Source organism: Gasterosteus aculeatus, chromosome 17 (assembly GCF_964276395.1).
Source record: "Gasterosteus aculeatus chromosome 17, fGasAcu3.hap1.1, whole genome shotgun sequence".
Lineage (NCBI taxonomy): Eukaryota > Metazoa > Chordata > Actinopteri > Perciformes > Gasterosteidae > Gasterosteus > Gasterosteus aculeatus.
The window spans coordinates 20,768,746-20,781,996 of record NC_135705.1 but is presented as its reverse complement, the minus strand read 5'-3'; the positions used below and the strand labels follow the sequence as shown (position 1 = coordinate 20,781,996).

The 13,251-nt window shown below is 46.0% G+C and overlaps 1 protein-coding gene across 3 annotated transcripts in view; it reads right to left on the bottom strand.

The window, feature by feature from the left end:
- The window catches only part of pdzrn3b (PDZ domain containing RING finger 3b), a 67,471-nt gene extending 62,875 nt beyond the window's left edge, over positions 1-4,596 (bottom strand). For 2 of the 3 annotated variants that reach the window (XM_040204229.2, XM_078092526.1), the window contains exon 1: positions 3,699-4,596. In XM_040204229.2, coding sequence (XP_040060163.2) covers positions 3,699-4,412 — 714 coding nt within the window. In that variant the 5' untranslated portion in view covers positions 4,413-4,596. The remainder of the gene's footprint in view (positions 1-3,698) is intronic. The other variant, XM_078092527.1, reaches the window with a different exon arrangement.
- Positions 4,597-13,251: the final 8,655 nt, after the last annotated feature.

Below are 13,251 nucleotides of genomic sequence, written 5' to 3'. Positions count from 1 at the left end.
CATTAGTGCCACGGCGTCACCGTTGGGCTTCAAGTGAAAAGTGAGTTGAGGAAAAAAAAGAGTAATTTCAGTCAATTTTAGATGCACTGAAGCGTCCAGCAGCCTCAAAATGGACGCGTTTTAAAAGGTGTGTTAACATTTTGTCTGCGAGAGCCATTAAAAATAAACTGAGTTTTTTCCCCCCACATCTGTGAGCACTCTAGCAAAGCTGTAACCCTTAAGACGGGGAGGGGGTCCCTTCAGGAGGTTGTGTATTTACTTAAACAAAATGGTATGCCTAGGTGATGAAAATAAATCAATGACATGTCCTTACCGCCAAAAAGGTAAAAGATTATCGGGCTGACATCACTTTGAAGGGGGGGGGGGGGGGGTACATGGAAGCGACGTCAGGTAAACAAACGTTTACCATTAACTTTAATGGGGAAAAGAACAACTGGGCAGTTTGTTACAGAGCAAACGAGAGCAAGCTGCCAGTGAAACTAACTGATGACATGCGGCGCTCACAGCGAGCATTCACCTCCGCACACAGTCTGTCCGGCATCACGCCGCCTCCCCGCGTCGGCCTCGTGACTAATAAAGTAGGAACAATAATGCGGCATGAAACATACGACAGAATAGAAACAATTTGTCCTCTGCAAAGCTATGAAGCAGTGGATTCATTTTCTTTCCACATGCCTTTTATTAAGCTCACCTCTGCTCAAGATAACAAATGGGATACGTTATTCCGTTAAACAATCACACAAACTCATGCTTCAGATTTGGACCAGAAATAGTCCAGTCATACGATTATACAAATCAAATTCAGCGGACACTTAATCCGTTTGATGTCTTGGGATTTATCGCATTAAACTGGAACAAACGTCGTCGTCGTCCGCGAGCAGCTCAAGAGGAGCGAAGTTCAAAAACAAAGATCTGAGGCCGAATGGAAAACCTTTTTTTTTGTGTGTGTGTCTGTGTTTTATTGCCGTCGCCGCAGCGTTTAAAGAGTGTTGGGTCTATTATTGGAAACTCAAGTCAGTTATTCCACGCCGGCAGGTCATCCCTGATCTCACTCACAGCCGCTGCCTGGAAATTAAAAGACGAGCTGGAGATCCTCCATCTGGCTCACGGGGCCCAAACCAAGGAGCGCCACAGACCCGATAAACAAACTGCAGCGGGTCGCCCGGCACAACGGGCCTGCGTTCGCTCGCTGACTGATTCCAGGGAGAAACACAGTTCGGCCACACCGGCCCATTCGATGGAACAAGATGGTGGGTGCAAACCTTTGACCGCTACCGTACGTCACAACAAAACCTCTCCGCACGGGATCCCTACAACCGGTCCATGTTCCAATCACGGCCGATGGCGGATGTCATCACCTTGACCTTTCTCGCTTTGACGAGTACGAACATCTCACTTTAATACTCACCAAATGTGATAACATACTGATGGAGGAACATCGCAGACTCCGATCGCTGAGCTCTGAGGGAGTCGCCCCGTCTCCGGCGGCTAATCCCACTTGTGACGCTCCGTTTCCCATTAGCGTGTTTGAGGCTCTCCCACCGAACCATCCTGCGCTCTGCTCGACTGAACCCCATGAATGAGCCTCTATAGCAAAAAACACCACGGGTCCAGTCAAAAGAACCAACAAACCGTCAACCGAATGCAGTATCCTGTTACGGGGAACCGTTCCCAGCACAATCCGCAGGTCTTTTACGCTTGTTTCAGAACAAGGGTCTTCTGTTAACACAAGCGGCGCCGTTCCGCTGAACGTGCATCTGGGCGGCGTGGGCCTGTGATGCCGCTGTCAAATGAACTACGATAACCAGCTGTGCTACAGGCCCAGGGAGCTTCTGTATACCAGCACGAGCGATTTCCCCCATTTCCTCCCGCATCGGCGCTTTTGATGCGCAATTTAACAAGTCTACCGGAAAGCATTTCGCTGGGAACGGAGCCCACGACGGAGAAATGAAACCACCAAGCGAGAACAAAATAAAAATCCAATTAAAGAGAGCAAGTGAGAAAGAGTCTTTAAAAAAAAAAAGGTCACTTAAACAAGATGCGCAGCTGTGTGGGAAAGTGAGTGAGACGTTTCAGTGACAGGAAAACAGAGTTAAGAGGTGTAAAAGTAAAAGAGGAAAAAATCCCGTAAAGGTTCCCATTAGTCCATATTACTTCATGCAATTGGATACATCTTTATAACCCGATTACTTTGGGGCCATTCCTCTCCGCTGGTCACAGCAGCAGTGCAACCAGCGTCCACAAACTCCATTCATTAAGTGACTCGGGAACTCCTGCGTCCTTTATGGTGTCCATAATTGCTCATAACGGGGAGGTTTTAAGTTCCCAAATTTGAGCCATAAAACTCCCTGACGCCGGCGTTGCGAAGCTTTTCCCTCAAGACTGCTGCAGGAACGAGAGCCGACGGACGTGAAATGAGCGGTTCCTGTCGAGGACCTGTTCTGCCGAGCTAAAGCTTCACTACCGAGCAGCAGGAGTCGACTCGTCTGGCTGACAAAGAAGTCAGAATGTGCCTTCAACTAACGTAATTTACTGAGGGAATCAGTAAATATTGTAAACATGTGATCATGGTGACACTCACTGGTTTAAAGCCTTGAAAACAGCATGTTTATTCGGTAAATGACGTCAAAAAGACCATAAAGCAGGTCACGCTGGTCTTACTGGGATTGACGGGTCACTGCAGCTACCAGAGCCGCATACGGCGTCTCAACGGAACTTCCTCAAATTTCAAATATTGTAGCTTCCGCTGCTACAAACAGCAACAAGGCGACGGCTAAACGGCCGCCATCAAGGCTTTTTGACCGTGGTCCACGAACCAAGAGTCGACTCCACAATGACAACGTCGACTACCCAGCCGCCAATAAATGGGCCTTCAAAACGTCATGGATCATTTGTTTTTAGCTCCTGCATTCCCGGGTCAATTAGGGGGGGGGATGGTCTTGCAGGACAAAAATATGTAGGTATCATAAACGCTGGGATACTGTGTGTGCACCGATTTAAACCCGACGTTCCCCAGGGACATGTTTAACAGCGTCCACCAAACAGTGGGATTATGAAGAAGCGGCGAGAATCGCCACGTCTTTCGCAGCACCAGATGAACTTTGCTGCTGCCTCCACGTGTCTAATGTGTTAAGAATGTCTCGGGGGGGGGGGTGAACATCCGATGAGCGAGAGCTAAAACCAGCGCGCTGCGAGGAGGTAATATAACTGGGGCCTGGCTCTTGTTGTGTACAGAACTGCAGTAAATATTTGGCCCTCCCCCCCATTGACTGCCAGCTGGCCAGAGGCACAGCTGACATCCATGTCTCAAAGCAGACAGTGAAGAAACCTTCAGAGCGCTGTGGGGCTCCTTAAAGCCCCCCCAGGTCTGATAAATCCCTTTTAATAAAGTTAGATATCTCCATCCGGGGGTGTTCTTTTTATTCATATAAAAAATAAACTATGAAAACAATATGGGAGGTGCAGTAAACTAAGTTAGGGAGTCTTGTGGAGCAAACAAAGACGTTTTAAAGTGCATAAAGCCTGAAAGGGCTCGTTCAGCAGGCCGAGGGGTCAAATATACCGCTCGTGTCTGCACTCAGAATAAACGTCTTGGCGTCAAACGATGGAGCTGCTTTATTGTCCTCTTCCACGTAGCCCACCAGAGCGCCTCGGTAGCTGTGGATCAGTCTGGGGGGGGTAGAACCTGCGGGGCTTACCTTGCAGGAAGAAGCCACCGTCTGCGTGAGGCAGTCGATCCTCTCGCTGTACTCGGTGAATTTCTTCTGGTACTTGAGCGCCGTCACCTGCAGCTCGCCGTGCACGGCGGACAGCTGCGCCAGCAGCGACTTCTCCCGCTTGTTGGCTTCGATGGTCTGCTTCTTGAACTCCCGGTCCAGGCTGACGATCCTGCAGTGCAGCGCGCCGTTGTGCGCCTTCAGGGCGCGCACGCAGCAGTGGCCGCCGGACCGCTGCTCCCGGTGGGTGAGCGTCAAGCCGCAGCCGCCGTCGCACGTCCCCGCGGGTCGGCAGTCGCACGTCTCCCGCATGTGGGCGTCCGCGTCCCGGAGGTTGAGCGTCTCGTCGCAGCCCCCGTTCCTGCACTTCACCGGCGCGTACTCGCACATCCCGGCGTGCTCGGCCAGATGCTGCAGCTTCACCACCGCATCGCAGCCCCGCGCGTGGTTGTCACATTTGATCTCCAGCTTCAGGATGAGGTTCTTCAGGGGCAGGACGTGGTTCAGCTCTTGGGCGGAGACCCGCTGGCATTTGACGGGGCAGCTGCTCTGCTGCACGACCCAGGGCAGCACGCAGCCGGAGCAGAAGACGTGGCCGCACGGCGTCGTCAGCGGGTCCTCCAGCACCTTATTGCACAAGTTGCATTTGAAGTCCGGGTCCACGGCGCCCTTGAAGCGGTCCAGCTCGAATCCCATTGTTTTCCCAAGTCCCGAATCCAAACTTTTTTTGACTCCCCACCCCCGCAGGTCTGATCGGAGCAGTGGGGCGTTTTTCAGCTGGTCATTGGGGGAGCGCGCACAGACCGACTACGAGCTCTCCTCGCTGTCTAAACTCCGCTAATTGACCGAGACCGGTGGTGCGTTCAGGTGTGCCTCGGACGCCTTTAGTTTAAAAAGTTTGAAAACTTTTAAAGTCTAAATACTTTAATTCACTTTTCAAGCAGAAAAAAAACGTTGTTGTGAAAGATTAAGAACTAATCTATATGGATAAATTTGATCGAAGATAAAACAACAAAAAAACGTCAGACTCTATATTAAAAAGTAAAGGTCACACAAAGTTAGACCTTATACTAGCAATGTAAAGCTAGTGTGGCGGTGTTTTATGCATTATAGTAAATTCAATTATCTACCCTGAAAATATATATATATTTCAACCTTCATCATACAGTGTTTCACTGAACAGTATAGGGGCAATGCCTTGATTCTAACAGTCAGTGAATGCAGCATTTCTAGGGGCAAAAGTGTAGAAGAATTCTTTACCGTAACTATACTATTAGCTGCGCGTACGAGGACGAAGACTTGAGTCTAAAAACCCTTTCTGCTGTGGAAATATAAATGTTTATGGAAAATGGGGGAAGTTTGTCGTAACCACTCAACACGCCGTGGTTTTGTCAATGGATCTAAAGGCAGAAGTCAGGCCGATTTAAAGTGATTTCAAATCAATTTGTGACTTTAATTAACCTTAATTGTAAGTAATAAAAATTCCACTTCATAAATGTTAGACATGACAGATATTTCCAACGCGGTGGGTGAGAGTTCAGGCACGCACAACGCTTGTGAAAACAAGCCGCGTTGGAAGGACGCTAGCAAAAGAGCCACAAGTGAGACTTTCAAGTTGCAACATACTTTGAGCGATGAGCGAGCGGATCAGGAAAAAGTTGGGAAAACGGACCTGGATCACAATGTGCGCTATGAAAACAAATATTTGAGACACCTGCGCGTGTTTCTTGTTGGAACGCACCTCTCACAGCACTCCTCGTGTAACTACACAGTTTCTTTTGTCGATTTGACGTTTGAGGGCCTGTAGTCGGCCTTCCGGGTGTGTAAATTGTGGATTAAACAGGATGTGCTCAGCGGGTGAGCACACAGCGTCTGTTGGTTGCGACCTGGCCTTTGATTAGATGCCCATTTCCAGAGTTTGCCTCCTCTTTCGTGAAATCCAGTTTCATGCAATGCCATGCTCAATAAACCTTTCCATATGTGAATTATCCAGAACTAAAAACAAGGGCTTATCAAAGCCTTCATGGACAGAGTGTGACAGAGAGAGTCTGACAGGTAATCCTAAACTCATGTTATGGGAACTGGGGGGAAAACTCCCTTTGCAGTCACGTCAAAGGTCTTTGTACTGTGTATAGAAAGCTTTTCTATGCTCACCGTCCAATTACACACTTTTGTTAGGGGGGAGATAAGAAATGCTTCAACATGTGGAAATAGGAATGGGTGAAACATGAAGAGAGGACCGGTGTGGCACTTCAACACCTGTTTCTTCGGCCAATGTTTCACAAGGTGATTGGAGTTATTTCATGCTGATGCACATCGGCCGCACACGGCCATATATTATTTCACAGTTCACAGCGTGGCGCTGATATCAAATCCAGCACCTTGGAAGTATTATCCTTAGAGTATTGTGTTCTGCACTACAGGATCAAACCAGCAGCCCACCGGCTACAACCAGCCTCTCGACCTCTTGGCCAACCCGCCGCCTGTGATTTATTACTGCAGTGTGGGAACAAACAACCTGCCTGTCTGAGTACGGCTGTTTATTGCGAAGGTGCCTCAATCGGAGAAATGTTTGCTCTCGAAATGGAGTGAGAATAAATAAGCAGTTGTTTTTATAGACCGCGTCGGAGTCACAGAGCGAGCAGGAAGCTGTGAGAGGCTGGAGCTTTTGAATTTTCACGGCACAGCGTGTTGAAGGAACTGATACGCTATCTGCCGGACCGGTGTGTTTGGGAAGGTTTTCCGTGAGGGGAAGTGGCAACAGCGGGGGTTTAGACGGGTCCAGGTTGGGTCCGGGCCAGAAGACAGACAGCGTCCCAGTGGAGATAAGAGTTAATCCCAGTCCTCCAACGTAAACTGTGAGTGAAGGATCGGGACAGGCGGGACCAAAATGCTGCCGCCAGACGGGTGGAAATAGTCCTTGAAGATCATTTACGCGCTTCCTTTTCTTCATACCAGTATGAAACTCTATATATATATATAAATATATATATATATATAAATATATATAAATATATATATATATATAAATATAAATAAATAAATATATATATATAAATAAATAAATAAATATATAAATATATAAATAATATATATATATATATTATTTATATATATATATATATATATATATATATATATATATATATATATAAATAAATAAATATATATATATATATATAAACATGTTAATTAGTGGACCTATTTGAGCGTAGTTTTGTTATGTACTTGACGGCCATTCATGTAACAAGCGTAGTTATTTTATTTTACACATTTCATTTATTTTAACAAAATACTTTTTGTTTTTGTTGTAAACCAAAAATCTAAATAATACTATGTTGTTAGTTTATTTTATATTAAATGAGTTGAAACCGACAAGCCCTCCAAATCTGACACTATAAAGCGACACTGAATGCATCACAGGTTGAAGCACAGCGGTTTGAGGAGTTGGGACTGACAACTGGTTGCAGCTTCCAGTATGTATGCTAAGCTAATCTGCTAGCCGTCGATTCATACATGGAGAGTGGCATCGACCTTGTCGTCTAACGCGAGAGAGAAAATCAGCAAACGCAGCGTTTCCTTTCAAACCAGTTATCCGGCCCGTAGTGGATGCTGACAAACGCAGACCAACGCAGACCAACTGTGCTTTCAGTGATGTGAAGAGAGCGGTCCTGGTTTTCGTTGTGGATCCCACTCACTTGCAGCCTTGCAGGGCAATAGAGAGATCCCGTCTGGATCGTGTGCGATGGGGGTGTTTTTGTGGCCGGCTTTGGAGTCGCGCCATCTAGTAATCATGGCCACTCTTCTTTGGATGTGTCACGGGCCATGCGGGCCATGTGGGCCATGTGGGCCATGGTGAAGACGACTTATCGCTCACCAAAGACGCCTTTTCATGGAGCGCTGAAACATGTTGTACTAACAAAAGGAATACACTATCCGTCCCGCCTCGGTTCCCCGTGCGCCTACGACTCCCCAGGGGCTCTGCTGTAGTGTCAAAATGGAGTCTATCTCCTGAATGATTTATACGCCAACAGTATGGTTTGTTTTTCTTGGAAGCATCAGTGACTTATTGGGCCTTTCACGAGGGGGGGATTGGAGTTTTGTGGCTCCAGCGCCTGGAGTGAATGAATAACTTTATAGGCTCCTAAGATCTGAGCTCACGTACAGGTTGGGCGACTGCGAACGGGCGAAGCCGCCACGTCTTTGCTCGCACGCCACCAGCTCAACCATCACAAAATGTTCACGGGCATTAAGATCCAACTTGTCCATTTGGTAACGATTGCACAACCCGGGTGACGGCAGAGGCGTTGTAACGCACCGCGTGTAGTGAACAGGTGTCACACCCCTGATTGACCCTTAACATGTCGATCAGATGCAAAAACAACAAGCGTGGATCCACGGCAGAGAGGCTAAATATTTGCTGTAGATGAAAAAGAAAACAAAGATCTTTATCACAAACTGCTGTGTGTACATGAAGTAAGGATGATAAATATTTAGTATTATTCTCCCAGCAGACGCTTATGAGTTCTCACAGGGAGGATGTGGGTCAGTGGATTTACCCAACAGTGAAACTGCACAAATAGAGAAAATCCCCATTTCATACAAACTAAGTCAACGTCTCAGAACTAAATCTGACCTAAATCTTTAGTCACACACAGTGGCTAATTAAATCTTCATGGCGGAGACGTGCACACAGTGTGCACAAACACATTGCCTTTGCCCTCTTTGGCTGAACTGCCCTTCTACTTCAAAGAAAAATGCTAATTATCATTATTACAAGTTTTATTGGTGTTGCCACAACTGCTGCTGCTATCATTAAAATAATGATTGTGAGAGAGACTCCACACCTTTTCCTTCTTGGTCTGTGCACGAATGAACATGCAAGTCCTTTATCACCATGTCATGCTGTTGGGTGGGGTTGTTTTGCATGTCTGCCGGACACTAATTTATGACTGTTTAATACTTGTAATTTGTATCAGTGAATTTATGCATACAACGGTCTTTTCCCAGGATGGGAACAAAGAATAACCAACTAAAAAGGGAGGTGTTACGTTCCCAGGAACTGCCGCCATCACTTCTATGCAATCAAGATTGATTCGGTATTATTATTGCAATGAGTATAATGAATTCCTTCCTGCATTAGCATTAATTATTTTGCATCAATAGTAACTTTGGCATCTCTGATGTCGAAGTAGACAACTGTTTATGATGTTGGTCCAGCGTTGAAGGAGAAGCCTGTAGCTGGCAGCTGCTTGATGGACTCCAATGTAATGGCAACTATTCAGTGACATGAATAAAAAGCTTGTGTCACGCCTGACAGGCTGAGGCTGTTATCACGAGGAAAGGACCCTACAGGGAATTAAACCCTGTTTCCTTACCTGTTGTTTTTGTAACCGTGACCCTGGAAGGCATCCGTGAGCGAGAGCTGTTGTTGTCAGCGTTTGTTGAGTTCGACTACAGAGAACGCAGCTGGCTGTTATTTAAAAAGGCTTTCAACATCATGGCTGGACGCGTAGCGGGTTTTCACAATGTGCTGCGCAGCACAAGACGTCCTCGGCGTAAACACACAGTCGGGATCAAGGGAAGGAAAAATGATCTTAAACCTGTAATAACAATTCCACAGTGACACAAACAAGCCACACCTTCCTACACATTTAATCTCCATAATTATGTTATACAACTAATGTTAAGTTTAGATACGGCCAGATTTATCCTAAAGTAGCGTATTAAAAAAAAAGAAAGAATAGACAGGAACATGAACTCATAACCTCTAATAATGACCCCATATGAGGAAAGCTCCTAATCCCACTGTCTTTTTTTTTGGCAAAAGAGCTGCACCAAAACTCGCTAAATGGGAAAATGGCATCTGCTCTTGGATAGAATTTCCAAACAAACAGTTCTATGAATCAATTTGCCTTCTTTCCTCAGAGAATGAAAACAACTGGCTCCTCCCACGCCTGCAAAATGTTTGCACGCCGATAAACAATGCTGGAAAAAATTAGCCAATGGCAACCTTGAAATAGAGCATGACTTTTTGTTTTCTGAGATAACGATAGTGTGTTTATGGTTGAATACCTGAACCCATCGGCAGAGTATCATCTGTGGGAGATCTCGTATGAAACCCCCAGCATGTCTTCAATTCACAAGTCACAAGTGAGTAATATTAGGAACAGATGAGTCCCGTCTGCAGGGGGGGAGGAAGGAAGGAAGCCACTTGAGAATCTACTGGGAAAAAAGTTGAAGCCTCTGAAGTTTTTCTGGTTTTCTGGAAACTCTCCTCCCTTTGGGTCCATAAATAACATTCAAAGTATACTTGGCACATCTTATCTTGGCTTAACTGCTTAAAGAAAGAAATTAAAAAGTTAAACCACAATAGAATTTCACGGATATAATTTTTGATCCGTTTAAAGAACATTTCATATTTAATGTAAAAAAACATTAATTGTGGTCTTAGCCCCGACCTTTACTTGAGTGCCGTCTTCAGCCCAAAACATTACTCTTAGATTAAAAGAAACATTAGATACTAATATTGGATTCTGCCCCAATGAGCTAATGAGAAGATTACGGTGACTGAGCGGATAAATACTGGAAAAGCACAAATTGAACTTTTCTTCATCTGCGATGGTCCCGAAGGACACAGTGTGGTTCAATTCTCTCTTTCGTCACTCGCTGCTGAAACAATATAACGAAATCCCCGTGCTGCTAAAAGCGTTTCCCTGCAGACTGCCGTCATCGAAGAGACGTTTACAGGACCGTCACAACTAAGAGGACAGTTGTTACTCTTTGAACTCGAGGATTTTGTACAGTGAAGGTTGAAAAAATGGAAAACAATCCAGAATGTCTACATTCACCCTGTTAGGAGAATATTTGCAACTTAATGTTCCTTTAACTACTACAATTTCTGCCCCATTTGGTTTGGATTTTCTTTATCGTGACTGACCGAATTCTAACAACACGTGGTCTGTTATTAAAACCAGCAGGTACCTCTTCAGTCCTCAATCAAAAGAATATGCAAAATAGAGCGTGATGTCCAAAAAAGTCTTTAATTTATATTTCTTTGTGAGAAAATGATCACCTCCTTCATTGTGGCCAATGAAGCAGTTATTGCAGGTTCGGGTTAAAGCGTGTGTGTGTTCTGACGCTGTATGTTTTCATCGTTCTCTGAGCGATCCGTGTTTTTGGAGATGCGGTTTCAACACCTGACGCGGGGTGACGGCACAACTGGAGCTGCAGATAAAAGCTGCTATGCTGACAGCTCGTGGATAACGAGAACAGCGGCCATGAGCCGGAAAGCCGTGACTATGGTGCTGACAAGTCATCCAGCCGGCATAGTTCACGCTTCCATCAGCGTGATACGAGCACGATACCCTTTGCTTGAGAACTGAACCAATGTCGATTTTATTTCACACTTTAACACAGAGCCCAAATTCTGACGGCAAGTTTTGATTTGACTAACTTGTTCTTTTACCTGCTACAACGCATCTTTTCAAAGTCCTTAAAAGCCGGCCAAAAGTGGCGAGCGGAATGGTGCTGGGTTGCGTCGGCCGACCCAACGATGAGGCCCTGCAGGAAGCAAAGCGAGATTTCACCTCGACTAAAGCACAGCACCCGACGGCCCGAGAGGGAGTCGCATTTCCGTACCACTCGCCCGCTGCGTATCGGCAGGCCGGCAGCTCGGCGGCCACTCTGCCACCGCTGGTGTCCCATCGCGTGTGGGCAACAGAAGACGAATCCGACAGGACGTCCCCTCGGTGTAGCAGTTGACGTTGACGGGTTGGGACGCGCGCAGATGCTTTTCTGTTTCAGCTCCGCCATGCAATTTTAATGCCTTTTTGGCAAACATGAACTATTCTGAATACGGTTGCAGACCACTTTCTACTTTGCTCTGCTTCTGTTATGCAAGCAGCTGATTAGATTAGATGATATTTGAATGATAACCGTGATACATACACAAATGTAATGAGACCTGAATATGAACACTGACTGCTGCAAGCTTCTGTTATTGTACCTTAAATATGAAAAGTCTCTCAGACGCAAATATCACATATATTTGTCGCTGTTCATTGAAGGGCTGTTTTGGCTTGAGCTCACTTCACATCTGTCCCCTCTCCCAGGTGTGCTGTGCAATAACGTTCGAAGTAGGTCAGCTCAAGATTGATATTTATACTCTGATCTTGTGTGGAGTGGTTTTTCCCAGAGCAAAAATGGAAAATAGTGAGATACAAGAAGTGTTCACTTTGCTGGTGTGTTTTGCTACTTGAAACGTATGAGGAGAAACATCTGTATCGTTGGAAAAGAGTAACAATGTGTGGACTTTTGTTTTTATAGAACAGTGTAGAACAGCAATTATGGGCTTCCATTGGCAGAAAAATGGCAGGGGTCAGAACCAGGATGGCAATCAGACAGGCAGCAGGGAGTCCGTGGTAGAAAAGGCAGGCTGGGTCAGAACCGGATATCAGGCTAATTGAGAAACGCTGGGAAACGTACACACAAGACAATCTGCCGGGTGCGGGGGACAAGTGCGGGGAGCTAAATAGTGAGCGACTAATGAGGGAATGGGCTGCAGGTGGGACGGACGTGAGGACCAGGTGAAGAGAGTGAGAGAAGATCTCGTGTTGATGACAGGATCTGCAATGACAGTAGAGTTAAAGCGTACCCTCCTTCATCAGCTATTTCACTACAAATGCGACAAAAATTTACAAATGAATATCATGCTGTATTGAAAATGGTAACTTGGGTAATAAATCACGTGAGTCACTTTCTCATAGACTTCTCCACAATAAGACTTCCTTTTGCAACCACAGGAGTTCTGCTGGCCATCAGAAAGAATGAAAGTTTGAAGCACCACCTATTGGTTTCCCTTTTGGCAGTCGCTGTCCGCCTGGTAGTGATCGTGCACGCTTGGCGCACGGCAGAATATCAGATGGTTACAGTCTGACACTTCGCTGCTATATGCCTCCAAATCCTGCACAGTGCACCTTTAAATGAACGGTTTACATTGGAGACTTTGCTCTAGCTGCCGCTAGCTTTTAAACTTACAGTATCAAGGGAGAAGTCAAGTGTATGTCACGGTGTTTGTTTCGTGTTTTATTTTGTAGTTTCCTGCCTCGTTGTACCTGGGTCAGGTTCACTTCCTGCCCTGATTGTTTCCACCTGCACCTTCCCAGTGTATTTAAACCATGTGCATCTCTTGTGGTTGTTGGTGAGTTCTTGTGCGTGCTCGTTCCTGGTCTGCGGTTTATTTATGCATTTTGTAGTTTTGGTAAATAAAGTCATTTTTCAGTCCGCCGTGATGCTGTAAGACGCATCGAATTTACTAGACGTGAACAAGTTGCACAGATTGACTTTGTTCCTGAAGGTGAATCTGTTTGAAATCTGTTGATTTGCTCCACTAAACCCCGCCGCCAGGTGAAAGAGGCAAATCCCAAAACAGCACTAGAGTTCCTGGCGAGTTGAGAAAACCGAGAATGGAGAATCTGTCGGTGATGTACGGCTGCCTGCTGGGGGATAAATGCGACTAAGAAAACCCCCTTGA